The sequence below is a fragment of the Choloepus didactylus genome, chromosome 17 (assembly GCF_015220235.1).
Source record: "Choloepus didactylus isolate mChoDid1 chromosome 17, mChoDid1.pri, whole genome shotgun sequence".
NCBI classification, from domain to species: domain Eukaryota; kingdom Metazoa; phylum Chordata; class Mammalia; order Pilosa; family Megalonychidae; genus Choloepus; species Choloepus didactylus.
Window position 1 is genome coordinate 21561301 of NC_051323.1, and position 27534 is coordinate 21588834.

General features: G+C 39.1%; 2 protein-coding genes across 3 annotated transcripts in view; one reads left to right on the top strand and one right to left on the bottom strand.

The window, feature by feature from the left end:
• Nucleotides 1-7758, top strand: SNRPG (small nuclear ribonucleoprotein polypeptide G). Its single transcript, XM_037806974.1, has 4 exons — nucleotides 1-168; nucleotides 2278-2300; nucleotides 2983-3107; nucleotides 6406-7758. The coding sequence occupies exons 1-4, from the start codon at nucleotides 137-139 to the stop codon at nucleotides 6454-6456; spliced, it is 231 nt and encodes a 76-aa protein (XP_037662902.1). The 5' UTR covers nucleotides 1-136; the 3' UTR covers nucleotides 6457-7758.
• The window catches only part of PCYOX1 (prenylcysteine oxidase 1), a 21691-nt gene continuing 1003 nt past the window's right edge, over nucleotides 6847-27534 (bottom strand). Inside the window, exons 2-6 of one of the 2 annotated variants that reach the window (XM_037806972.1) lie at nucleotides 27120-27326; nucleotides 25975-26149; nucleotides 10107-10318; nucleotides 8940-9092; nucleotides 6847-8510 (exon numbers count right to left, since the gene is read on the bottom strand). In XM_037806972.1, coding sequence (XP_037662900.1) covers nucleotides 7852-8510; nucleotides 8940-9092; nucleotides 10107-10318; nucleotides 25975-26149; nucleotides 27120-27326 — 1406 coding nt within the window. In that variant the 3' untranslated portion in view covers nucleotides 6847-7851. The remainder of the gene's footprint in view (nucleotides 8511-8939; nucleotides 9093-10106; nucleotides 10319-25974; nucleotides 26150-27119; nucleotides 27327-27534) is intronic. The other variant, XM_037806973.1, reaches the window with a different exon arrangement.

Genomic DNA, 27534 nt, shown 5'->3' on the forward strand with positions numbered 1-27534 from the left:
AAATGTGAGCTCTGCCGACAATGAATTGGGTAAGGGTATCGCTGACGTCAGACGCAAAACGTTGGGCGTTCGTGGGAGCGAGAGGGAGGCCGCGAATTCTGATTCAAGACATCGCTGACGCCGCGGTGCAGACGCTATGAGCAAGGCTCATCCGCCAGAGTTGAAAAAGTAAGTATATGTAAGGGTCGCATCGAGGTGGCGGCCTCCTTGCGTGCCCCAAGTCCCATAGACTTCCCCCTTCATTTCTCCTCCGTGCGCCCCCGGTGTGCGTAGGCCTAGTGGGCATGGCAGCCCATCACCTCATCTCTTAGTCCTGTCCGAGGCCTCCGGGATCCCGCGCTTGGCGGCCTCAGGCCGGTGCGGACGTCGCTTTTTGGCGCGGACGGCATAAGGCGAAGGCGCCTCTGTTCTGTCGAATTCTCTCTCTCTTTCCCTAGCTCTCGGCGCCACGTCTTTCCTCGCTTTCCCACTCTCCCTCGTTACTGAGGACCGCGAATGCCATCCTTTGTTGAACATCTTGAATAGTTGTTCTGGATAAGGAGACCGGAGGAATAATTCTATAAGGAACTTAAGGGTGGCTGGAATGGAAGTGGTTTGATAGGGAAGGAGGAGTTAAAAGCCACTTTAATCCTAGAGGGTTTGTAGCTGTTTCTCTGAGCATTTAGAAATTCCATTTCTTTTTCTCACCTTCTTTTACTTAAGTTAAACTTGAATATCACGTGTTGTCTTGCTCCGATCATCATTCATTTTTCTAATCAGAAAAAAGCTAATTGTATTGTATTGTTTCTGCACTCAGTAAAATCAAACAGAATTCTACGTAGGATATCCCTACTTTAGACAGGACCCAATTTAAAGCCTTAATCTCCTCAAACGCTTCTTGAGTGAATTTAACATATTTCCAGTCCCTTAAAGAAGTCAGACTTAAGGAAGAGTTGATGTTTAGTGATTTTACTCTTAAATGTGCGTTCATATCAAAGCGAGTTTCATTTGCAGTCTCCATTCATTTATATTTTAGTTGAATGTTTTAAAGACTTAAGTCATAAACCCAACATTAAGAAAAATAGAAATTGTCACGAAAATTCTTATCTAAAATTTATTCTTTTATTGGTGAGCTGCTAAAGTCTTGTGAGTATTCCTGGATTCATTAGAGACTGGTGAAGTGAATTGTTTTTTAACAGAAGGATCATTCTCTACATGTAATCAGATTTCCTTTATGGTTCTTAACAGATATTTGAGAATTTCGGAGTATGAAATTAGTATTGATACCTTCCTCTTTTCATCCTTAGATGTAATGAGTTGTGAATTCATTCAGATCTGGCTCCAAGATATCTTTAAAATTTTTTTCTCTTTTACTTGCTCATCAATACCATCTTCCACACCTTGATAGCCGACCAGTTTAGCGTAACTCATTGGTTCCTATCGGGGAATGGGGAGAGCATGGTGTCTGGTGCTGTCACATCTAGAGGGCAGAGGCCAGGGATGCTGCTAAACATCCTGCTATGCTTAGGACAGACCCACAACAAAAAATTATCTGGCTTCAAATGTCAGTGATGCCAAGGTCCCCCCCCCCCACGTCTTTAATCTTGCTAATGATTGTCTCTGCTTTATAACTTCTCACTGTCTGAAGTAAAGTCCAGACTCTTTAACCCAGCATTCAAGCCCCTTCATCTAAAATCCGGCACCAAGGGGATCATCCATTCTTACACCCACCAATATACCAATATTTGAGTACCCCATTACTTTTAAGTGAAACTAAACCATCTGTTCTCACTCTCAACTGCTGTATAACTTTGGACAATTAACTTCCCTAAGCCTCAGTTTCCCATCTCTAAAATGGTAAAGTACCTGTTGAATTAGATATGATTTGGCCACCTTCTGGTGTCTTTACACTTATGGTTTAGTTTTGGAATAACCAAAATATAATTAAATCTTTGTTTTTCTGTTATGGCTGTAAAATGCACCCTTTGAAAATTAGGTCAGCATTGATCACGAACGTTCTCTCATCCACTTCAATATAAATACTCAATTTAATGTAGATTAATAAATTTTAAATGCATTCCATTTTTGTTTAATATTTTGCCAAATTCCATTGCTTTTGCATAATGTCTAGTTTAGGTGCCCATTGCTCCCTCACCCTTTACAGCAATGCAAGGTTTTTACTATTTAAGTTTCCTTATTCCTATTGTTTAAATTATATTAACTGTATCTGTTTCTGTGCTTATTTATGCTTAATTGTTTTAAATCAGTTATATAATTTTTGCCTTTTACTTTTTTCAGATTTATGGACAAGAAGTTATCGTGTAAGTTTTTTTTTTTTTAATTGCTTTTTAAAGATAAAGCACACAGAACCTCTAATTTACAGCCATTACTTAGGCAGGTTTTCAAAATCCTAACTAGAAAATTGATTTACCTAGTTTCTGATATTTAATTTAATACCGTTTCAGACTTTTCATTATTCCATATAAGCCCTCCCTCACTTTGACAAAATGAACAAGATTTTCCTATGTTGTGATATTTGCAAATTTATCAATCTTTTTTCCTTTAAACAAGCTAAGGATGACTTAGACAAGGAGCATTTATCCTGTTTCTTGGAAATATATAGGAAAAAAACAATTTGTTCAGCTTCACTAAAAATTTAACCTGTGCAATACTTGAAGAAGATAGGGGTTAAGACCATGGACTTTAGAGGCAGGCAGCCTTCAGTTTGAATCTCAGCTCTACCACACAGTAGTTGTATAACCTTGAGCCAATTACTTGAAAGTTCTCTGCCTCAGTTCCCTCACATAAAGTAAGGATAATACCACTTCATAGGATTCTTTTAAGTGTAAATGTGCTAATAATATAAAATGCTTTGCCCAGTTCTTGGCATATAGTAATGATACTAAGTTTTTTAATGCATCTAAAATACCTGTGCTTTATCCCACCCAGTTTTTTAATGATTGGATGGTTAATGATCAGTTTTGGTAAACTTCCTTTTTATAGTGAAATTAAATGGTGGCAGACATGTCCAAGGAATATTGCGGGGATTTGATCCCTTCATGAATCTTGTGATCGATGAATGTGTAGAGATGGCAACTAGTGGGCAACAGAACAATATTGGAATGGTGGTAAGTAAAGCTAATAGATTCCTCTTAGAGATTTCATTTTTCTTTTGGAATATGCATTAACTTCCCTTCTGTCAAATTCTTGGCTTAACCTGGAGTTACTAACCCCCAGAAAAGGCAAGATGAGACTTTGCATCTCCCTTTAACTTTAATACATGGCTGTTATTCAGCTGCAATAATATCCTGAGTACCTGTAGGTATGATCTCAACTATATAGAACTCTCTAAGGTTCTTGGGCTTCGTATGTTGAAAATTTTTGAACTTTATTCTGTAGTAGAGGCCCTTAGTCCTTCATTAGAGTAGTCAGTCTTGATTTTAGTTGTGTTTTGGAATCAACTAGTCCAGGATGCAGCATAAGATTGGTTTTGTGGGGTATTTTGGTTGTTATTGTTCTGAAAGTTCCCCAGGTGATTCTAATGTGAAGCTAAGATTAATCACTTATTTAGAACACTTACTTGAGGGGTTTTAGAAAAAAGAAAACCATGCTTAGGCTCCACCTCAGGTCGGTTGAAACTGTAACTCTTAAAGGGGTTTTGTTGTTGTTGTTGTTATTGCTAAAAGATTTCAGACTTACCTTTAAGTTTCATGTAGTTAGAACATCTGCCTCTGAGTACATTCTCCTGTAAACTTCTGTTGAGAATGAATAAAACTACTGGAAAATCATTAGCTGCCAGGTTCTTATAAGAACCATTTATAAATACCCCAAGGTTTCCCTCTAGCCCTTCTTTTTGTGTGTTAGGATATCTTCATTCTAACAGAGTGAATTTGATTTTTAGTTTATATCTCAAAAGCATTTGTTTGGTAAAAGGATTCAAAAAGGACTTGGCACTTAAATATCAATTCTAATTTGAGAAGATAACTTTTTTAGAGAATTGTAAGATGCTTCTCATTTGAGTTATTAGAGAAGTTCATAGATCCTTCAGGCAATTTTTCCCCTAAACTTTGCTGGGCTTAAATTTTCTTTACATAGAAACTGGTTTAAAGCAGTGCCTGGCCAAGTCAGTCAAATAACAAGCACCTACTTACTGTGTTAGGCAGTCTGCTGTACCACCTCTAGCACTTTAAAAAAATATATATCAGTTTCCTTTAATAAAAAGAAATTCTAAAGAAAATGCAGGAATGGGAATATACTTTTGATTTTTCTGAAGTTGAAAGAAGGGTAACATGTTATAGTTTCATTATAGTTGTGTTTGGTTTTTTGTTTTTTGTTTTTTGTTTTTTTTTCAGTTTGACAAAGGAGACCTTTATACTGGTTCGTTATTTCCTTGTCCATTGAAATTACTTAATACAATTATATTAGGGATAGTACTAAGAATATGTGTGTCCTGATGGGGGCTGATTTGTTTCAGGGATCTGTCTGCTGGATAGTTACCTAGCGATAAGTCTCAACTATGCTCTTAACTTCTGAGACCTCCCCTGAGTTGTTAGTGGCATCACCTCTGACTTATTTCTTTAACATTCCACTCCACCCAAGGGTACTCCTAAAAAATACGGTAAAAAAATCCGTATTTTATGATGCTACATGTTTCAGGAGTTCTTGCTAAGGTTGTGCTTCTACAGCTCCTTTTTAGGTTGTGACAGTTAATAATATTGTTATTAGACATTTAAGTACAACAAAAAAGAACAATATGGAATTCTGGACCTGATGCTTCCAGTTCGATTTGGAGAATTGGGCCTCGAACACAATAGCGAGAGAGGCATAGGTGTTGGCCAACTAGCCTTATTTTCTGTTATGTGAGAAGGCAAAGAAGTGTGTAGTGCCTTTTTTAAAAATTTCTTTCGAAAATGGCGAAGTTTTGTTTTTTTAATAATGCTAAAAAGAAAACACCTTCAGAACTGAAAGTTGTAATTATCTGAAATAACTTCTCTCTACCACCACCACCACCACGCCACTCCCAGGGAAAGTGTCAGGCATGGACAAATTCAGGAGGGACCTAGGAAAGAAAGCTAGTTGGTTTTAATACTTTGATCAGTGAGATATGATGTTCCTCATCTGTCCTAAGAAGCCAGGAAAACCCTGGTAACTAGGTAATCATGTTGCTTTCCAGGTTTCCATTCCTAATTTATAAGAGTAAGAGTCCGTAAGCTCCTTCAGTCTCCATTGTCAATTTCAGGACCTTGTTCTCTTTTAAAACTGCTTTTTAATTCTTGCCACTTTCTCACCATACTTGCTATTACTGTCTGCCAGACCTAAGACAGGCACTCTCCCACCTGTCATGTTCCTTTTCCAGCCTGTCCAATGCATAATCATATGTGAGTTTGTTTGTCTAATTAATATGTACTTACTAAGCCATCTCTGTGCCTGCTGCTATTTTAGGCACTGGGTTAATACTGTGTGTATAAATCAATAACGTTACTCAGAACACCTCCATACCTGTCATTCCCTCTTCTATCTTTTCATTTATCCAGCTCCTGCTTGACCTGATCTGTGGTTTCATTGTGAACTACAGTCCATCAAAGACCCCTTATTTTCACAGTTCCATAGCCTTCCAGTTTCACTTATTTTTTTACCCACTGTCAATTTAAGTTACCAACCATTTGACCTATACCCTCATAAATATTCTTGCTTGTCTTCATTTATGGAATATGTGTATCAAGCACTGTGCTCCTAGGACCTTTTCTTTATAACCTCCTCCTAAGCTCTCCCATTCAAACTCATATATGCTGACAACAGCATATATAAGACCCATTCCCCCAAGTGTGAAACTATTTTGTTATTGGTTTTATGGTGCCCTTCAAACACTAAGATTGGCATTTGAAGCCTTCTGAAGTTGGATGGCAGCTATCTTTTTTTCCTACTTCCTTTCTTGTACCTTTAACTACGTTCAAATTAGACTTTCCTTATCCCCTTATACTTTCTGTCTATAATTTCCTATCTTCCTGTCAGAATTCTTCTCAGCTTTCAAGACCCCACTAAATACCGTCTTCATAAAGCCCACTTTGAGCAACTTCCATCCTGTTTATTGCTTAGTCTTGCACTCTTAGACTAACATACATTATTCCATACCTATATTTCCCATGAACTTGTAATTCTTGTACTTTTTAGAAGATAAATTGAGTCAATGGAGACATGATATGCAATTTCAAAAGGTAATTAGTTAGCCTTCAACCTAGAAGATGTGTATCCTAAAAAGGGCATGGGAGCTTCATATCATGTTTAAAAGACTAAACTTGAATTGTGTGATGTCCTTATGGTTTGAGAAAAAGCCTCACAAACATTAATGATTTGGTGAAAAAATCTGTAATGTCCATTCCTGTGTCTTAAATGAATTGTTTTCAAATTTACTTATCTCTTTCTTAGGTAATACGAGGAAATAGTATCATCATGTTAGAAGCCTTGGAACGAGTATAAAGAATGGCTGTGTTCAGTAGAGAAATCAGTTGCTTCCACATGTCCTCTCCCCAAAAGGCCTTTTTTTACTGTGATGTAATAATTGGGTCGTGTACAATTCTTCATATTAAAATGTTTTGTTAAACTTTTGTAATTGTCAAAAATGTTTTCTCAAGTGCTCTGAATATAAAAATAGAGTATTAACTTTTATTCTGATTGTTTATAATAAACTTTTCCTGATGCTTGTAAGTTGAGGCTGATTTCAGATGTTTTTCTGCATTAAAATGGAAGAATCTTATTGAATGTGAAACATGGTAGATTGAGTGGGTGGCTGTTTCTGAAATATTAACTGCAATTTTCAAAACTTAGAATAGTAACAAGTATAGTACAACAGAAGTAAAACACAGGAAGTAATGATATCATTTGTTTTTAATGTAATTAAGTGGGAAAAAATTTTTGAATACAAGAGTACAAACAGGATTCCAGAGAAAAACATTGCAGTGTATTGTGGTTCATTCTTTGTAAAGTAGAGAAGGGTAGTGAGATTGCTGCCCATAACATATTCACTGAGTTCATGAATAGTACTTTATGGCTATGTGTTAGAATCACCTCAGGAACTCCAAGACACTACAATGCCAAGGCCCCATCCCCAATCCATTTAATCGGATTCTCTGGTGATGGGGGACTAACAGTATTTTTAAAAGCTCCTCAAAGGAGGATTTGATTAAAGAATGCCGATTTCTTAAATAACCCATATTTGCTTTTCATTGTACGTGAGATTTCTGAATGACATCTTAAAGTTGTACTAGTAAGACTTCTGAATTTCACCCCTAATAAAAGTTGACAGAAGCAATCAAAATATAACACTCTGAAAGTCAACACTTTAGGCATGGGCACATTTAATCAGACATAAGATACCAGCTCCCATAGTTTTGATCTAACTGAAGACCATGTCAGGCTGTGAAGCTCAAATGTCCTAATGTCCAACAAAGAGGGATATCCAGCCACTCATACTTCCTCAAGTGCTCAGTTTAAAATACTGTAAGGTCTTCAAAATCCAGGGCCCTACACTCAGACCTGAATCAGAATTTCCAAGACAGCAGCTTGAGAATCCATATGTTTAGCAAACTGTAGGTGATTTCTTATGATCACCTTAGTTTGGGGAACACTGATAATGGAGATTGCAAGAAAAGTTAAGAAATGTTGTAGATGGCAAAAGTGCAATTGTTATACCATCATAATTAGAACCTTGTATTTTCTCATGACCCACAGGTATTACTTTTGTTAAACAATGATAATGGCAAAATATCAGATTCAAAGTCATCTCTGCTCAGGTTTTGTTGTGTTTTTTGTTTTGTTTTGTTTTTTCCCATTGATACTCCATTGAAATAGAAAGGGAAATGTGATGGTGTTATTTCATAGTTCAGTTTTAAGTTTCTCATATAAGTCCTCTTGGTCTATCATATCCGTGTGCCCATTCCAGCGGTGATAGGCAAGAAGCGCGGCGTTGTGGGCTGCAATGGCACTCATTTCCATGGCACTTGCTGCAAACTCGATGCCATTGAGGTAATACAGTCGGTCGTGGAGTATGATGGAGGGGCATTTCTCTGGAGGCTTATAGTAAGGATATGCAAGCCATGGCTTCGTCACAGCATAATCATAGGACAAAAAGAGCTTTAAAATTTGTTCCTTAGTAAGAGTTTCTTGGGAAAAGATCTTCCAAACATGTGTCCCATCTGTTGATGGTTCAGGATTAGCCTGTTCTCTTACAGGGGACACAATCGCAATGCTGTTAAAGAACATACCTGGATGATCAGTGGTTAAGACTGAAGTAAGACCAAAGTTATCTATGGCTCTATTGCTAAAGATTGAGGAATTCAACTGCCCCTTAACCAAAGTTGTCACTATATGTTGGTAGTGTTGATGGAATTCGTCGATTGGAGGATCAAAGTTGAGAAAGGTTATGTTGGACATTTTTCGATTCATTGGAGTGGCCACCAAGACAATGTCATAGAAGTCTGAATAGGTCTCAGATCCAGCTTGGTAGACCACTTCATACATCTTTGTGGGGCCTCCTGGAGGAAAGAAGGAAGCATACATTTCTTTAGTGTTTCTAACATACTGTATTTTGTATCTCCTAAAAATAATTTTATATCTTTTGAATGTTTCTCTGTAATTCTAAGGAATTAAATGAGTATTATCCCTTTTAATTTTTTGCTTGCATTTTTATTACACTGAGGCAAGTTTCCTACTCAGAATGAAAATAATACCTTGTCAGGAAGTACAGAATATGGAGTTTTTACTTTTGAGGATAAAATTATTTTTTAAATCCAAAGAGTCATGCTACCATACTTCAGCAAATTTGGGATATTTCTACACAGCACAAAATGCAATTTAAAGTTCCATCATTAGGAACTGAGTTAGAGATGACAGAAGAAAGGTTATTCTCCCTAAGCAAGCATGTTCTTTAGGGGATATTAGGAATAATAGAAGTTCAAGCTCACCTGTCTGCTTGGTCCTTATTTTCTCCTCTATGTACATTACTGAGCCAGATATAAGGTTGCTTTTGGATGCCTGAAGGAGCCCTGAGCAAGCAAGTTTATTACCACCTTCTATTGCCCAAAGGCCAGATTCAGCACCAGCCAGTGACACTGCCCCTATCAATGGAAAGAAAAATTGTGTTTTAATTCTGACTTTGTAAGAGCCTCCTCTCCCTTCCCAATTAGGTGAGTTTTCTGCTCCTGGATATCTGGCCAAACCCAAGTTGGCCTATGTAGCATTTTAATCAGGATCGGCTATATATTTTAAGGGGCCCAGTACAAAACGAAAATGCAGGCCCCTTGTTCAAAAATTAAGAATTTTAAGATGCTGGTAGCAGAGCATCAAACCAAGGGTGGGGACCTTCTAAGCATAGGGCCCTGTGTGACTGCACAGGTGCACACCTATGAAGCCTGCCCTGCATCCAATATTGGAACAAAATTGCTTCGAGTCCCAAAGGAATACAAACCCACTCTGGTACAGCAAAAGGTATTACCAAGACTCAAAAAAGACAGTGACTGATGATTTTTTACTACATAGTTTTCATGTTCGCTGTATCATATGCTACCAGTCCTAACAAGAATGATCTTCACGCAGAGATAATTTGATTCTGAATAAGTTTCACTTAAATTTCCATTAGCTGTGTGTTTGGGGGCAGCCAAACAATATCTAAATATTAACCTCTACATTCAGGGCTCTTAAGTTTCTGAAGGTTAACTTTCTCCTTGAGAATCTAAGGCAGGGTTTCTCAACCTCTGCACTATAGACATTTGCCAATAGCACCCACCCCACTCCACCGCTACAGTATGACAACCAAAACGTGTTTCAATTCTGACTTTATAAGCCCTCTACCCACTCCCCCTTCCCCATTAGGTGAGTTTGCTCCAGGAGTTTTGTTCCAAATGTCCCCTGGGGGCAAAACCTCCCCCAGTTCAGACCACTGAAGTAATGCAAGCTAAGGACCTTTCCGTAAAAATGCATTATCTATGCATAACATAACTTTGCCAACAGTTTCTGAGGTTTCACAGAAAAAGGTAGCTTTCTCCAACTCATGACCTAAAGTCAGGAACCACCATAGCCAAGGAAATCCCTTTGTGAACTAATGTCCCTTACCGTTCCAAGCCCTGGCTTACCCACAAAGCCATTGGTGTCCAAGCTTTGGCCGTAATTGACCCTCATGACAGGAACAACCATTTCATTGAGGAATTTCTCAGAGAAGCCTGCTTTCTGCAGGGTTTCAAGAAGGGTTAGGTTGAGCATTCCAAGGAAATCGTTCCCTCCTAGAGCATGCAGCATCTTTTCTACACTAGTGAAGGCATAGTCATGAGATTGGTAGCGGTAGATCCTTTTGAAAAGAAGAGACATGTCCATTAAATACCAAACAAGACGGAGGGAAGGGGGCAGGTGGAAAAGGGAAACAGAGACGTATGAATCAAACTGATTTCCGGGTGTCCTTCTGATGAGTTTCTACCCATCAAGGGAGGCACAGCTCAGTTACCTTCTTGGGTAAAGTCTTCCCCAGGTCTACCAGGAGCTTTTGGCCCTTCCTTTCCTTCTTCTGGAAGTGTATCATCCTTTGTATACACTCTTCCTTTTCTACATTAATATGATCACTGGAAGCATTTTTAAAGCGGTGGGTATGTCTTGTTCTCATTCATCGTTGTATCCTTTAGTAGCACTTAGACATGTCTGCAACCAAATTTTGTCTTTCTCCCAAGCCCAGTCCTCTCCACCAACCCCCAACCCAATCAAAAATAACTGGCCACACCTTACATCCTGCATGTCACAATTTATTTAGGTTCAAAACTTAAACATTTTTCATGTCTCCTTTCTGCTTCCCTCACTCAAGGTAATCAGCAGGAAACCCTGTCAATCTTCCTAACAGCTCTCTTGTTACTCCATTCTCAGTTCTTTGATCTTGGCCAGGATTTATATTCAAGCCACTAACACAAATAAGTAATCTACCTGCTTGTAGTTTCTTTTCCTTTGAAACATATATGAATCTCCCTGAAACCCTAAAATGTCTTTTGTATCTTGTCATTCACTTATTCAAAAAAACTACTCACTCACTATAGCTTACAAAATAAAGTCCAGATCATTTAACCTGATACTTACAGAAAGAATCATGGAATTTTAGCACCAAACTCATCAAGTCTAACTCCTCTGTTGTAGTAACAGATAAAGAAACAAAGGAAAACAGTAAAAGGACATGTCTAAAAATCATGTGTCAAGTAGAAGGCTCAAGCCCAACTTGACCCCTCACCCCTCTGCCCTCCACCACACTCACACTCAAATCCTCTAGTTGAGCACCCCCGATCCAGTCACTGGTCTCTAAATGCTTTGCATATTGTCTCCCCACCATTATACAAGCTCTTCCCTCCACTGGGATGCCCTTCCCTAACCTAACCACAGATCATCTGCACTTCCTTCCTGAGAGCTTGAATCCCACCACTCTTCCAAGTCGTGCCCAACTTCCCAGTCCACAGCGATGTCCTCATATTCAAAAGTCCCATGAAACTTAACACCCATGCCATTCATTCAGCACTTAGATAATACTGTATAATTTATTTTTTATCAAATATTACCTGACTCTTCTCTAGCACTTTATGGATTTAAAATCATATTCATGTAAATTACTTCATGCAGTAATTCAATACATAGGTTGCAGCTGGTACAAAGATGAAAAGGACATGGATCCTTTCCCTCAAAGAGCTTACAGTTAGGGACAGGTGATAAGGCCCAGGCTCTGATAAGTTGATAAAACAAAGGAAGGAATGAAGGACATAAAACGGTAGAGCTACCGTGCTATCCACGATCATGGGAGGAGAGATTACATCATTTGTTATCTCAAAATAAACTATTATTCTATAGAGAGCAAGGGACAATGTTGTATACAAATAAATATTACCTACAGACTAATAGTATAGTATACAAAATGCTGAAAGACATTTTATGGAAAACTTGATTACACAGCAGTGCCAAAACTAAGAAAATAAACTCCTTCCAACCATGTCATTTGGCTTCCAGCCATTAGATTAGGAAAAATAAAATGATAATACCAAGTTCCTTAGAAAAATAAAAGATTGGAGCTCTCATAAAATGAAGAGTGACCATAAAATGAAGGTTAATATCAAGCATGGCAAAATATTAGCCAATTAAATAATTTATATACGATACTATAAAAAACTTATTCCCTACCACCTCTCACCTTGCCCTCAATCCCACTCAAGCAAACCTCTTAAATAAAGCCTTCCTAAAGTGTGAGACGAAACAATACACACCATATAGTCACTGAGCATTATAATTATTTTACAGTACTAGTTGCATTAGAATAAATACTACTAAGAAGTTCAGATGGGAGTAACTAGTAGCTTTCGCTCTTCAGATTGCTATTACAGTCTTTTTCTTTTTCAACTAGTCAGAAATAAACTAGATATAATTAGGATGCCAAGGTACTCTATTTATTCACTGATTTATTCATTCAAAAATAAATTTATGGAGCACCTACTTCGTGCCAGTCACTGTTCTAGGTGCTGGAGATAAGGAGACAACAGATCTTAAAAATCCCTGCCCTTAGGCAGCTTATGTTCTAGTGGAGAGAAACAGGTAATAAAAAATACATAAGTGCAAGTAGATTATGTAAGAGGCTAGAGGGCAGTAAGTACTAAGGAGAAAAATTAATCCGATAAAGAAGATTGAGACTACCTGGGATTGGCAGGGTTGCAATTCTACATAAGATGGTCAAAAAAATAAGCAGATGGACAGGGAAGGCTCACCTTACAAAGCGGACATCTGAGCAAAATCCTGAAGGAAGTGGGGACACAAGCCATGCAGATAGCTGGGGGAAAGACATCTCATGTGGAGGTTAGAGCAGTGCATGGACCACAGGACAGAAACATGCCTGGCGTGTTCAAAGAATGGTGAGGCCAGAGCAGCTGAGGAAGAAAGATCCAGGAGAGCAAGAGGGGAGACAGTCAGAAAAGTAAGGGAGGTGAAGCACTTCAAGAATGGCAGAGTAAGGACTCCTGAAAATCTGTCCCTCCACAAAAATAACAAGAACACTGGCAAAAATTGTCAACATCAACCTTTGACAACTTTTACCTGGAAATTAACCAAAGACTTGCAACAAGGCAAGGAGTGTTTATTTGAGAAAAATGGCAAAATCTCAATCAGAACAGGCCTTGTGGTGTTTTAACTTCACCTAGAAAGCTGCAGAACTGGTATATCATTCAGTTTCCAAAACTAAGCAACACAGCAGTTTCGCCACTTTCTAGGTGAAACTTGTATTTTAACTGTCACTGAGTCAAGGTAAGTGCAGAGAAGTCAATGAATCATGCATTTCACTCAGTTTCCAAAACAAAGCAACACAGCATCATGGATCGGAAGACTTAACATTAAGATGGCGATACTGCTAAAAATGATCTAGAGATTCAATGCAATCCCTACCAGAATCCAAGCCGACTTCTTTGAACTGGCACAAGTACAGACATACAGATCAATGGAATAGAACTGAAAGTACAGAAATAAACCCATCTATGGTCAACTGATTTCCAACAACGGTGCCAAGAACATTAATGAGGAAAGAACGGTCTCTTCAAGAAATAGTGTGGGCCAACTGGATATCCACATGCAAAAGAATGAAAGTGGACCCTTACCTTACATCATATACAAAAAGTAACTCAAACTGTATCAAAGACCTAAATGTAAGAGCAAAACTCTTAGGGGAAAACATAGGGGCAAATCTTCATGACCTTGGATTTGGCAAAAAATTCCTAGATATGACAGTAAAAGCATGAGCCACAAAAGAAAAAAAAAATCAGATAAATCAGACTCTGTCAGTATTAAGAACTTTTATGCATCAAAGGATACCATCAAAGTGACAAGATAATCCACAAAATGGGAGAAAATACTTGCAAAACAACCATCTGATAAGGAATTTGTGTCTAAAATACAAAAGTCAATAATGAAAAGACAAAACCACAATTAAAAACTGGGCAAAGGATCAAATGGTGGAGTGAGAAACTTCAGGGTTTAGTCCCCCCACAGAAGCTTGAACAACCAGCAAGAACTGACCCAAACATTTGTCAAAGTTCCAATAAACAATTAGAGTAACAGGGCATGCTCCAAATAAAGAAAAAGATCACTTAAAAGCAGTAGGATCTCATGGTGCACTGGCTGCCCCTGACCCCACCCTGCCCCCATCCCCCATCCATCACAGGCTCAGCGTGGAGCCGGCCACACTCCAAATAAGGATCCCCAGCCCAGTTCCAGAGAAAGCAGCATAACCCTCATGCACATACTGGCAGTAAGTATACCTGGCCCAATCTGTCCAGAGATGGCCTAAGAACTCACTGTCCCAGAACTTCCCCTGCATGGAGAAAGTGGCTCACAGAGCTCTACTACTGTAAGAGAGCAGTCAAGTGGCTGTCTGGGGCAAGGGATGGGTGGCTGTAGGACATAACGCACAGTGCCCAGGACTGTGAGGAAACTTTCCTAGGGAAGAGGGGACATTTGGAACCATGTAAAGGGGGTAATCTCTAGGGCCAAACACACATGCCCAAGACATTTGCACAGAAAGGACCAGGGATACCCCTACGCTTTGGCCTGAAGCTATTCTCTCATCATGGAATGGCCATGCTCTGAAGGAGAACACTCAACACAGGTCAATATGCAAAGACTGGGTAAGGTGTTTTATTTTTGTCCTTTTTTTGTTGTTAGCTCCTGGCATTCAAGGAAAGCTCTGTTAGTGGATACAAACCTAAGGAACAGATGCCTCAGAGTCTAAATTCCAGCAAAAACATATTAAAATATCAAAATGTCCAAGTTTCATCAAAAGATTACAAACATACAAAGAAACTGGAAATGATGGCCCAGGCAAAAGAGCAGATTAAAGCATTAGAAACCATCAACGAGGAGGATTAGATCTGGGAAATTCCAGACAAGGACTCTTAAAAAGTGGTCCTAAATATGCTCAAAGAACTAAAGGAAAACATGGACAAAAAACAAAGGAAATCAGGAAAGTGACAGATGAACACTAAGAGCATATCAATAGAGAGATGGAAATTATGAAGAGGAACCAAAGAGAACTGAAGTCCACAGTAACAGAAATTAAAAATTCCCTACAGCAGACTGGAGCTGGTAGAATAATCAGTGAACTTAAAGATAAGACAAATGAAATCATCTGGTCTGAGGAACACAAAGAAAAAAGAATGAAGAAAAGTGAACAAAGCCTGAGGAACCTGTGAGACACCATCAAGTGGATGAATATATAATCAAAAGACATGAATATATACATTAAAGATGCTCAACAAACTCCAAACAGGATAACCAAATAGACCCATGCCGCACGCAGCATTTTATAATCAAACTGCCAAAACCAAAGATAAAGAGAAAATTCTGAAAGCCGTCAGAGGGAAGCAACATGTAATGAACAAGGGAGCCCCAATAAAGTTGAGTGCTGATTTCCTATGGGAAACCACAGAGGCAAGAAGGCAGTGGAATGACATACTTAAAGTGCTGAAAGCAAAAAATTTCCTACCAAGAATTTTGTATCCAGCAAAACTGTCTTTCAAAAATGAGGGAGAGATTAAGATATTTCCATATAAACAAAAGCTGAGAGACTTCATCACCACTACACCAGCTCTATAAGAGATGCTAAAGAGAGCTCTGAAGATTGAAAAGAAAGGATAATAGATAATAGATCGAAGCCAGGTGAAGAAATAAAGATCAACAGTAAGGGTAATGACTAGGGTAAATATAAAGGCCAGTACTATTGTATTTCTGGTTTGTAATTCCTCTTTTCTTCCTATAAGATCTAAAAGGCAAATGCATAAACTGTAATGAGAAATCAGTGGTTCTGGACTCATAATACATAAACATGTAATTTGTGACAAGAACTGCAAAAAGGTTGGGGGATGGAGGGGTAGAGGAACATAGTTCATGTATATTACTTAAGATAAGCTAGTATCAACGCAATTTATTTAGGATGCAACAGATTTAGGATGTTAAATTTAAGCACCATGGAGAATCTGCAAGCTCACAGAGGCAGAAATTAGAGTATAGGTTGCCAGGGGCAGGAGGCAACAGGAATGGAGAGTTAATGCAAAATGGGTATAGTATTTCTATTGGGGGAGATGGGAAAGTTTTAGTAATGCAAGGTGATGAGGGTACCATAACATAGTGAATGTGATTAATCCCATTGAACGGTATGCTTGAGAGTGGTTGAAATGATACAGTTTATGTTGAATATATGCTCTCATAATTTTTTTTAAAAAAAGAGCAACTAAAGAGACAATGACAATTAAAGGCAATATATGGGCAGACTGGTGAGCTGTATGTTTTAGTTACTCCTCCAGGAAAGTAGGTAGAAAGCCAGGAACTGCGTGGACTGGACACCACAGAGCAATCTGACTTTGGGCATACTTCATACAACACTCATGAAAACGTGGAACTGCTGAGATCAGCGAAATCTGTAAGTTTTTGCGGCCAGGGGACCCACGCCCCTCCCTGCCAGGCTCAGTCCCGGGGGAGGAGGGGCTGTCAGCTCCGGGAAGGAGAAGGGAGAACTGCAGTGGCTGCCCTTATCGGAAACTCATTCTACTGATTCAAACTCCAACCATAGATAGACTGAGACCAGACACAAGAGAATCTGAGAGCAGCCAGCCCAGCAGAGAGGAGACAGGCATAGAAAAAAAACAACACGAAAAACTCCAAAATAAAAGCGGAGGATTTTTGGAGTTCTGGTGAACATAGAAAGGGGAAGGGCCCTGAGGCGCATATGCAAATCCCGAAGAAAAGCTGATCTCTCTGCCCTGTGGACCTTTCCTTAATGGCCCTGGTTGCTTTGTCTATTAGCATTTCAATAACCCATTAGATCTCTGAGGAGGGCCCGTTTTTTTTTTTGTTTTTTTTTTTTTAATCCTTTTTTCTTTTTCTAAAACAATTACTCTAAGAAGCCCAATACAGAAAGCTTCAAAGACTCGCTATTTGGGCAGGTCAAGTCAAGAGCAGAACTAGGAGAGCTCTGAGACAAAACGCAATAATCCAGTGGCTGAGAAAATTCACTAAACACCACAACTTCCCAAGAAAAGGGGAGTGTCCGCTCACAGCCATCATCCTGGTGGACAGGAAACACTCCTGCCCATCGCCAGCCCCATAGCCCAGAACTGCCCCAGACAACCCAGTGTGACGGAAGTGCTTCAAATAACAGGCACACACCACAAAACTGGGCGTGGACATTAGCCTTCCCTGCAACCTCAGCTGATTGAGTTGGGAAGGTAGAGCAGTGTGAATTAACAAAGCCCCATTCAGCCATCATTCCAGCAGACTGGGAGCCTCCCTACACAGCCTGGGGTGCATGGCCTGGAAGAGGGGCCCACTTGCAAGTCTCAGGAGCCATACGCCAATACCAAGGACTTGTGGGTCAGTGGCAGAGACAAACTGTGGCAGGACTGAACTGAAGGATTAGACTATTGCAGCAGCTTTAAAACTCTAGGATCACCAGGGAGATTTGATTGTTAGAGCCACCCCCCCTCCCTGACTGCCCAGAAACACGCCCCATACACAGGGCAGGCAACACCAACTACACACGCAAGCTTGGTACACCAATTGGACCCCACAAGACTCACTCCCCCACTCACCAAAAAGGCTAAGCAGGGGAGAACTGGCTTGTGGAGAACAGGTGGTTCGTGGACGCCACCTGCTGGTTAGTTAGAGAAAGTGTACTCCACGAAGCTGTAGATCTGATAAATTAGAGATAAGGACTTCAATTGGTCTACAAATCCTAAAAGAACCCTATCAAGTTCAGCAAATGCCACGAGGCCAAAAACAACAGAAAATTATAAAGCATATGAAAAAACCAGACAATATGGATAACCCAAGCCCAAGCACCCAAATCAAAAGACCAGAAGAGACACAGCACCTAGAGCAGCTACTCAAAGAACTAAAGATGAACAATGAGACCATAGTACGGGAGATAAAGGAAATCAAGAAGACCCTAGAAGAGCATAAAGAAGACATTGCAAGACTAAATAAAAAAATGGATGATCTTATGGAAATTAAAGAAACTGTTGACCAAATTAAAAAGATTCTGGACACTCATAGTACAAGACTAGAGGAAGTTGAACAACGAATCAGTGACCTCGAAGATGACAGAATGGAAAATGAAAGCATAAAAGAAAGAATGGGGAAAAAAATTGAAAAAATCGAAATGGACCTCAGGGATATGATAGATAATATGAAACGTCCAAATATAAGACTCATTGGTGTCCCAGAAGGGGAAGAAAAGGGTAAAGGTCTAGGAAGACTATTCAAAGAAATTGTTGGGGAAAACTTCCCAAATCTTCTAAACAACATAAATACACAAATCATAAATGCTCAGCGAACTCCAAATAGAATAAATCCAAATAAACCCACTCCGAGACATATACTGATCACACTGTCAAACACAGAAGAGAAGGAGCAAGTTCTGAAAGCAGCAAGAGAAAAGCAATTCACCACATACAAAGGAAACAGCATAAGACTAAGTAGTGACTACTCAGCAGCCACCATGGAGGCGAGAAGGCAGTGGCACGATATATTTAAAATTCTGAGTGAGAAAAATTTCCAGCCAAGAATACTTTATCCAGCAAAGCTCTCCTTCAAATTCGAGGGAGAGCTTAAATTTTTCACAGACAAACAAATGCTGAGAGAATTTGCTAACAAGAGACCTGCCCTACTGGAGATACTCAAGGAGCCCTACAGACAGAGAAACAAAGAAAGGACAGAGAGACTTGCAGAAAGGTTCAGTACTAAAGAGATTCGGTATGGGTACAATAAAGGATATTAATAGACAGAGGGGAAAAATATGACAAACATAAACCAAAGGATAAGATGGCTGATTCAAGAAATGCCTTCACGGTTATAACGTTGAATGTAAATGGATTAAACTCCCCAATTAAAAGATATAGATTCGCAGAATGCATCAAAAAAAAATGAACCATCAATATGTTGCATACAAGAGACTCATCTTAGACACAGGGACACAAAGAAACTGAAAGTGAAAGGATGGAAAACAATATTTCATGCAAGCTACAGCCAAAAGAAAGCAGGTGTAGCAATATTAATCTCAGATAAAATAGACTTCAAATGCAGGGATGTTTTGAGAGACAAAGAAGGCCACTACGTACTAATAAAAGGGGCAATTCAGCAAGAAGAAATAACAATCGTAAATGTCTATGCACCCAACCAAGGTGCCACAAAATACATGAGAGAAACACTGGCAAAACTAAAGGAAGCAATTGATGTTTCCACAATAATTGTGGGAGACTTCAACACATCACTCTCTCCTATAGATAGATCAACCAGACAGAAGACCAATAAGGAAATTGAAAACCTAAACAATCTGATAAATGAATTAGATTTAACAGACATATACAGGACATTACATCCCAAATCACCAGGATACACATACTTTTCTAGTGCTCATGGAACTTTCTCCAGAATAGATCATATGCTGGGACATAAAACAAGCCTCAATAAATTTAAAAAGATTGAAATTATTCAAAGCACATTCTCTGACCACAATGGAATACAATTAGAAGTCAATAACCATCAGAGACTTAGAAAATTCACAAATACCTGGAGGTTAAACAACACACTCCTAAACAATCAATGGGTTAAAGAAGAAATAGCAAGAGAAATTGCTAAACATATAGAGACGAATGAAAATGAGAACACAACATACCAAAACCTATGGGATGCAGCAAAAGCAGTGCTAAGGGGGAAATTTATAGCACTAAACGCATATATTAAAAAGGAAGAAAGAGCCAAAATCAAAGAACTAATGGATCAACTGAAGAAGCTAGAAAATGAACAGCAAACCAATCCTAAACCAAGTACAAGAAAAGAAATAACAAGGATTAAAGCAGAAATAAATGACATAGAGAACAAAAAAACAATAGAGAGGATAAATATCACCAAAAGTTGGTTCTTTGAGAAGATCAACAAGATTGACAAGCCCCTAGCTAGACTGACAAAATCAAAAAGAGAGAAGACCCATATAAACAAAATAATGAATGAAAAAGGTGACATAACTGCAGATCCTGAAGAAATTAAAAAAATTATAAGAGGATACTATGAACAACTGTATGGCAACAAACTGGAGAATGTAGAGGAAATGGACAATTTCCTGGAAACATATGAACAACCTAGACTGACCAGAGAAGAAATAGAAGACCTCAACCAACCCATCACAAGCAAAGAGATCCAATCAGTCATCAAAAATCTTCCCACAAATAAATGCCCAGGGCCAGATGGCTTCACAGGGGAATTCTACCAAACTTTCCAGAAAGAACTGACACCAATCTTACTCAAACTCTTTCAAAACATTGAAGAAAATGGAACACTACCTAACTCATTTTATGAAGCTAACATCAATCTAATACCAAAAGCAGGCAAAGATGTTACAAAAAAGGAAAACTACCGGCCAATCTCCCTAATGAATATAGATGCAAAAATCCTCAACAAAATACTTGCAAATCGAATCCAAAGACACATTAAAAAAATCATACACCATGACCAAGTGGGGTTTATTCCAGGCATGCAAGGATGGTTCAACATAAGAAAATCAATCAATGTATTACAACACATTAACAAGTCAAAAGGGAAAAATCAATTGATCATCTCAATAGATGCTGAAAAAGCATTTGACAAAATCCAACATCCCTTTTTGATAAAAACACTTCAAAAGGTAGGAATTGAAGGAAACTTCCTCAACATGATAAAGAGCATATATGAAAAACCCACAGCCAGCATAGTACTCAATGGAGAGAGACTGAAAGCCTTCCCTCCAAGATCAGGAACAAGACAAGGATGCCCGCTGTCACCACTGTTATTCAACATTGTGCTGGAAGTGCTAGCCAGGGCAATCCGGCAAGACAAAGAAATAAAAGGCATACAAATTGGAAAAGAAGAAGTAAAACTGTCATTGTTTGCAGATGATATGATCTTATATCTAGAAAACCCTGAGAAATCAACGATACAGCTACTAGAGCTAATAAACAAATTTAGCAAAGTAGCGGGATACAAGGTTAATGCACATACGTCAGTAATGTTTCTATATGCTAGAAATGAACAAACTGAAGAGACACTCAAGAAAAAGATACCATTTTCAATAGCAACTAAAAAAATCAAGTACCTAGGAATAAACTTAACCAAAGATGTAAAAGACCTATACAAAGAAAACTACATAACTCTACTAAAAGAAATAGAAGGGGACCTTAAAAGATGGAAAAATATTCCATGTTCATGGATAGGAAGACTAAATGTCATTAAGATGTCAATTCTACCCAAACTCATCTACAGATTCAATGCAATCCCAATCAAAATTCCAACAACCTACTTTGCAGACTTGGAAAAGCTAGTTATCAAATTTATTTGGAAAGGGAAGATGCCTCGAATTGCTAAAGACACTCTAAAAAAGAAAAACGAAGTGGGAGGACTTACACTCCCTGACTTTGAAGCTTATTATAAAGCCACAGTTACCAAAACAGCATGGCACTGGCACAAAGATAGACATATAGATCAATGGAATCGAATTGAGAATTCGGAGATAGACCCTCAGATCTATGGCCGACTGATCTTTGATAAGGCCCCCAAAGTCACTGAACTGAGTCATAATGGTCTTTTCAACAAATGGGGCTGGGAGAGTTGGATATCCATATCCAAAAGAATGAAAGAGGACCCCTACCTCACCCCCTACACAAAAATTAACTCAAAATGGACCAAAGATCTCAATCTAAAAGAAAGTACCATAAAACTCCTAGAAGATAATGTAGGAAAACATCTTCAAGACCTTGTATTAGGCGGCCACTTCCTAGACTTTACACCCAAAGCACAAGCAACAAAAGAGAAAATAGATAAATGGGAACTCCTCAAGCTTAGAAGTTTCTGCACCTCAAAGGAATTTCTCAAAAAGGTAAAGAGGCAGCCAACTCAATGGGAAAAAATTTTTGGAAACCATGTATCTGACAAAAGACTGATATCTTGCATATATAAAGAAATCCTACAACTCAATGACAATAGTACAGTCGGCCCAATTATAAAATGGGCAAAAGATATGAAAAGACAGTTCTCTGAAGAGGAAATACAAATGGCCAAGAAACACATGAAAAAATGTTCAGCTTCACTAGCTATTAGAGAGATGCAAATTAAGACCACAATGAGATACCATCTAACACCGGTTAGAATGGCTGCCATTAAACAAACAGGAAACTACAAATGCTGGAGGGGATGTGGAGAAATTGGAACTCTTATTCACTGTTGGTGGGACTGTATAATGGTTCAGCCACTCTGGAAGTCAGTCTGGCAGTTCCTTAGAAAACTAGATATAGAGCTACCATTCGACCCAGCGATTGCACTTCTCGGTATATACCCGGAAGATCGGAAAGCAGTGACACGAACAGATATCTGCACGCCAATGTTCATAGCAGCATTATTCACAAATGCCAAGAGATGGAAACAACCCAAATGTCCTTCAACAGATGAGTGGATAAATAAAATGTGGTATATACACACGATGGAATACTACGCGGCAGTAAGAAGGAACGATCTCGTCAAACATATGACAACATGGATGAACCTTGAAGACATAATGCTAAGCGAAATAAGCCAGGCACAAAAAGAGAAATATTATATACTACCACTAATGTGAACTTTGAAAAATATAAAACAAATGGCTTATAATGTAGAATGTAGGGGAACTAGCAATAGAGAGCAATTAAGGAAGGGGGAACAATAATCCAAGAAGAACAGATAAGCTATTTAACGTTCTGGGGATGCCCAGGAATGACTATGGTCTGTTAATTTCTGATGGATATAGTAGGAGGAAGTTCACAGAAATGTTGCTATATTAGGTAACTTTCTTGGGGTAAAGTAGGAACATGTTGGAAGTTAAGCAGTTATCTTAGGTTAGTTGTCTTTTTCTTACTCCCTTGTTATGGTCTCTTTAAAATGTTCTTTTATTGTATGTTTGTTTTCTTTTTAACTTTTTTTTCATGCAGTTGATTTAAAAAAGAAGGGTAAGTTAAAAAAAAAAAAAACAAGGAAAAAAAAAGATGCAGTGCCCCCTTGAGGAGCCTGTGGAGAATGCAGGGGTATTCGCCTACCCCACCTCCATGGTTGCTAACATGACCACAGACATAGGGGACTGGTGGTTTGATGGGTTGAGCCCTCTACCACAGGTTTTACCCTTGGGAAGACGGTTGCTGCAAAGGAGAGGCTAGGCCTCCCTATGGTTGTGCCTAAGAGCCTCCTCCCGAATGCCTCTTTGTTGCTCAGATGTGGCCCTGTCTCTCTAGCTAAGCCAACTTGAAAGGTGAAATCACTGCCCTCCCCCCTACGTGGGATCAGACACCCAGGGGAGTGAATCTCCCTGGCAACGTGGAGTGTGACTCCCGGGGAGGAATGTAGACCCGGCATCGTGGGACAGAGAACATCTTCTTGACCAAAAGGGGGATGTGAAAGGAAATGAAATAAGCTTCAGTGGCAGAGAGAATCCAAAAGGAGCCGAGAGGTCACTCTGGTGGGCACTCTTATGCACACTTTAGACAACCCTTTTTAGGTTCTAAAGAATTGGGGTAGCTGGTGGTGGATACCTGAAACTATCAAACTACAACCCAGAACCCATGAATCTCGAAGACAGTTGTATAAAAATGTAGCTTATGAGGGGTGACAATGGGATTGGGAAAGCCATAAGGACCACACTCCACTTTGTCTAGTTTATGGATGGATGAGTAGAAAAATAGGGGAAGGAAACAAACAGACAAAGGTACCCAGTGTTCTTTTTTACTTCAATTGTTCTTTTTCACTCTAATTATTATTCTTGTTATTTTTGTGTGTGTGCTAATGAAGGTGTCAGGGATTGATTTGGGTGATGAATGTACCACTATGTAATGGTACTGTAAACAATCGAAAGTACGATTTGTTTTGTATGACTGCGTGGTATGTGAATATATCTCAATAAAATGAAGATTAAAAAAAGAAACAAAAAAAACAATGAATTGTAGACTTTAAAAGGGTGAATTTCATGCCATGTGAATTTTATTTCAATAAAGCTGTTTTTAAAAAAAGTGACTGTACTTCACGAATGTAAAATATATAAATAAATAAACCTGAGTCTTTAACAGCTGTAATACAACCTTTTGAATTACTTATGGATATAGATAATTAAATTCTGTGTATGAAAGTTTGATGGAGATGTCTCTGTGTTCTTGATGTCGGAAGCTGGCAATGGTGACAGGAACAAAACAGGTGGCCTGCTGTCTGGGTGCCAGTTGTGACATGTGCTCTTGCACACGCAGACTTAATCAGATTCTCACAGGTTTATCTTTGAATGGCCCTCCCTCTCCCCTTGCTATTCACCCCTCTCTGATCAATATCTAAACCATGGCTCCTTGTAATACCAGTTTTGAAGACTAGAAGTACCACCCAGCTGAGCGGCTAACTATCTCATTGGGCTCTGAGTTTCTGTTGTTGATTAATTGGACAAGTGTGTGATTTCACTCAGGGTACAAAACATTTGTCCAAAAGATATGTCATAGTGAGGAACTGTTGAACATCCCAAAATATGTGGGTGAAGATGGAACCTTTCCTGTCTTCCATGTTGTTGATTAAGGTCTGCTCTGCCTTGCACACTCCAGCTTTGTTGCCTCTACAGAAATAAATGAGTGGACTCACTGATGAAAAAAAAGAGTGACTGGCTGTCTCTCTACAAATTCCATAAATTTTCTTAGCTATTTGTTTATTGCCTGTCTTTCCACTAGAATATATATTCTTTGTGAGCACAGACATGTTCCCCTCTCCATGGGACCTAGAATAGTGCCTGGCACCTAATAGGCACTTAATAAATATTTGGTATATGAATGAAGGAAAGAATAAATCCTTAAAAACAACGTGCACTGTAGCTGAACTTAACATAGCCAGAGAAAAGGCATTCACGGAATTGGCCTAAGGATGATATTAAAAGAAAGAAATTCCTAACTATCATAAGTTATAGAAACCAGGGTGTGGTTATTCTGCTCAACTCTTATATTTGTCCTGTTAATACTTGTGCACATGACACATAATTTTACCTTTTTAACAAATTATTTTATTATGTTGAAAACAGTCATAGTAATGAAAGACAACTAGCATTTACAAGCTGAATTTTTCCAGCTCCTAAAATTGTACAGCATAATAAAAATTAGCACATGCCCACAGCCAAAAAAAAAAAAAAAAAACAGGTTCTATCTTTCAAAATAAGACTAGCTGTTTTATTTAATTTTTGCTGATTACCAAAGCAATGCACATTTATACACAGAAAATTTTGAAAATACAGAGAAACATAAAGAAGAAAAAGAGGCACGTGTATCTGACTACCCAGGACAGTGCCTGAATTTAACACCTTACATTAAGTTCTTGAGGCACAGATCTGAAACTCTCCTTCAGCCTGTTGGATCACAGAAACATCACGTCAGTAGCAAAGCTCGTTTAAGTTTTTTGACCCTTTCCACAAGTTATTGTACACATTATCTCATTCACCTACACAATGCCAGCAGAATGCAGACATAAGAAGTAAGGATTCTGGAGCCAAGACTGCCTAGGAGCAAACCCCAGCTTCACCATTTACTACTCCAGAGAACCTGCACACTTAAAACCTCTCTATTCCTTACCTTTCTCATCTGAAAAAAGAAGCTACTAAGGTTACCTACGTGAGACAGCTGTCATGAGGGTTAGAGAAATTAATATTTGTAAAGCATTTAAAGAGCATCTGGCAACACTAAATAAGCATTTGAAAAATGTATTTTCAGAAGCAAAAATAAACTACCCTTTCAATTTCCAAGTGGATAAATGGCCTACATATTTTCTGCAAAAAATTCTGCCTAACAGTCTTGCAGGTAAGTAGAGAACAGTTCCAAGAAACTATAATTCCTGAAACTCATCAAATGTAAAACTTTTAGGTTAAAAGGAAGGGAAAAAAATTACCTCATGAATTTGTCTAATACATCCTCTACCCACATGTGCATTCGGAAGAACTGAAGTCCATAGTTCCAAACTAGTTTAATCATGTTAATTATAAACCAGTGGCTCTCCTCAAACACCAGACTCTCTCCATCATACACCCCCATTAGGCCATCAGAGCCCTGGGTGGTAGAGAGACCTGCAAAAACAAAGACAACGTAGATAAGTCGGTGGTTTCTGTGCTGACTGAGGTGAAGTTACCAAGGATCACTCAGAAGTGAGTGAACTCAGAGTGACCCCCAGTTCTCAGGACACACATTAGAGGAGCTCTATCTTTAGAACAGTGTGATAATCTGCACTGTCCAAGAGCAGATTCTGTACACGGGTCTGATGATCCTGTAGCTCTATCAATCCAAAAAGACTAAAACGTCAAAAGAAAAAGCCACAGTACTAACTGAATTCAATGAAGGAACAAAAATGTCAGACAGACATGTATCTTCACTGCATGAGTTGTTCCTGGCATAGGTTTGCCTGCACGGACGACATGGAGGCCCAGGAAGCATGCAAAACGGATCTGAAGGCAGCTGAGAGAAAGGAGGTTCCCCAATTTTGTGTGATTCTTATTTTGCATAACTGGATATTTCACATAACCAGAAAGGGGCCGATACAAACAAGATGGAGTCTCTGAAAAAAAAAAGGGTCTGCAGAGGCCTGCCAGACTTTCCCCACAAGCTGTCCAGCTCTGCTCTGGTAGGGAAGCAGTCATTTAGCCCAGGGTGTGGGTGCATGTTTGAATCCAGAGCTGGGTGACATTAATCCTCTGGCCCTCATCTCCTCAGCTATAAAGTGTGCACAGCAAGGTCTCTGCTAGCTCAAAACATTATTTGATTCTTCAGCACAAACCCAGAAGTTCAAGAATTGACACCAGCAGCTACCCCCACCCTGGCCCCATGGCTGTAATTCCAGATAACTGAAGATACAGATGACCAGTGTCCCATTACAAGACAGTGGCAGCACGAAGTCCTAGCAGGAAGGTGTGGAAAACAGTTTTACCAACTTCTCTGTAAAAGACTATTAGCAACAGAAAAGTTTCAGCTCCCCATCTGATAAAAATATCCACAGATGGTCCCACAGAGATCTGCTTAGCTTCTAAAGCCAAAATTACATACCCAAGTCCTTGACAAAACGCTTCATGTGCAGATTTAAAGGATGGATGATAGAGCCTCCTGCCTCATATTCTTGCCCCTGCACAGTCATGGTGGCCAAACGGCCCCCCACCTCTCCTTTTTCAAACAGGTCAATCTTCACATCTTTCCCAAACTTCTGCCGCAGATAATAGGCTGCTGAAGTGCCACCAATTCCAGCTCCAACAATCGCTATGAAGAGGGAAAAAATGTTAGAGTTTCTTTCCCTCTTAATGTGGCATAGGACTTGTTTCTAAAAAGCCCTTAAGCAATCCTTAATGGGTTACTTAAGGATATTACCAACAATTTAGGGAAGCCTGGGTGGGACGAGGAGAGGTGAAGGAGACAGAGTTAAAGGGAAGCTACCACCCTATGAATCCAATTGGGCATAGCCCCCAGA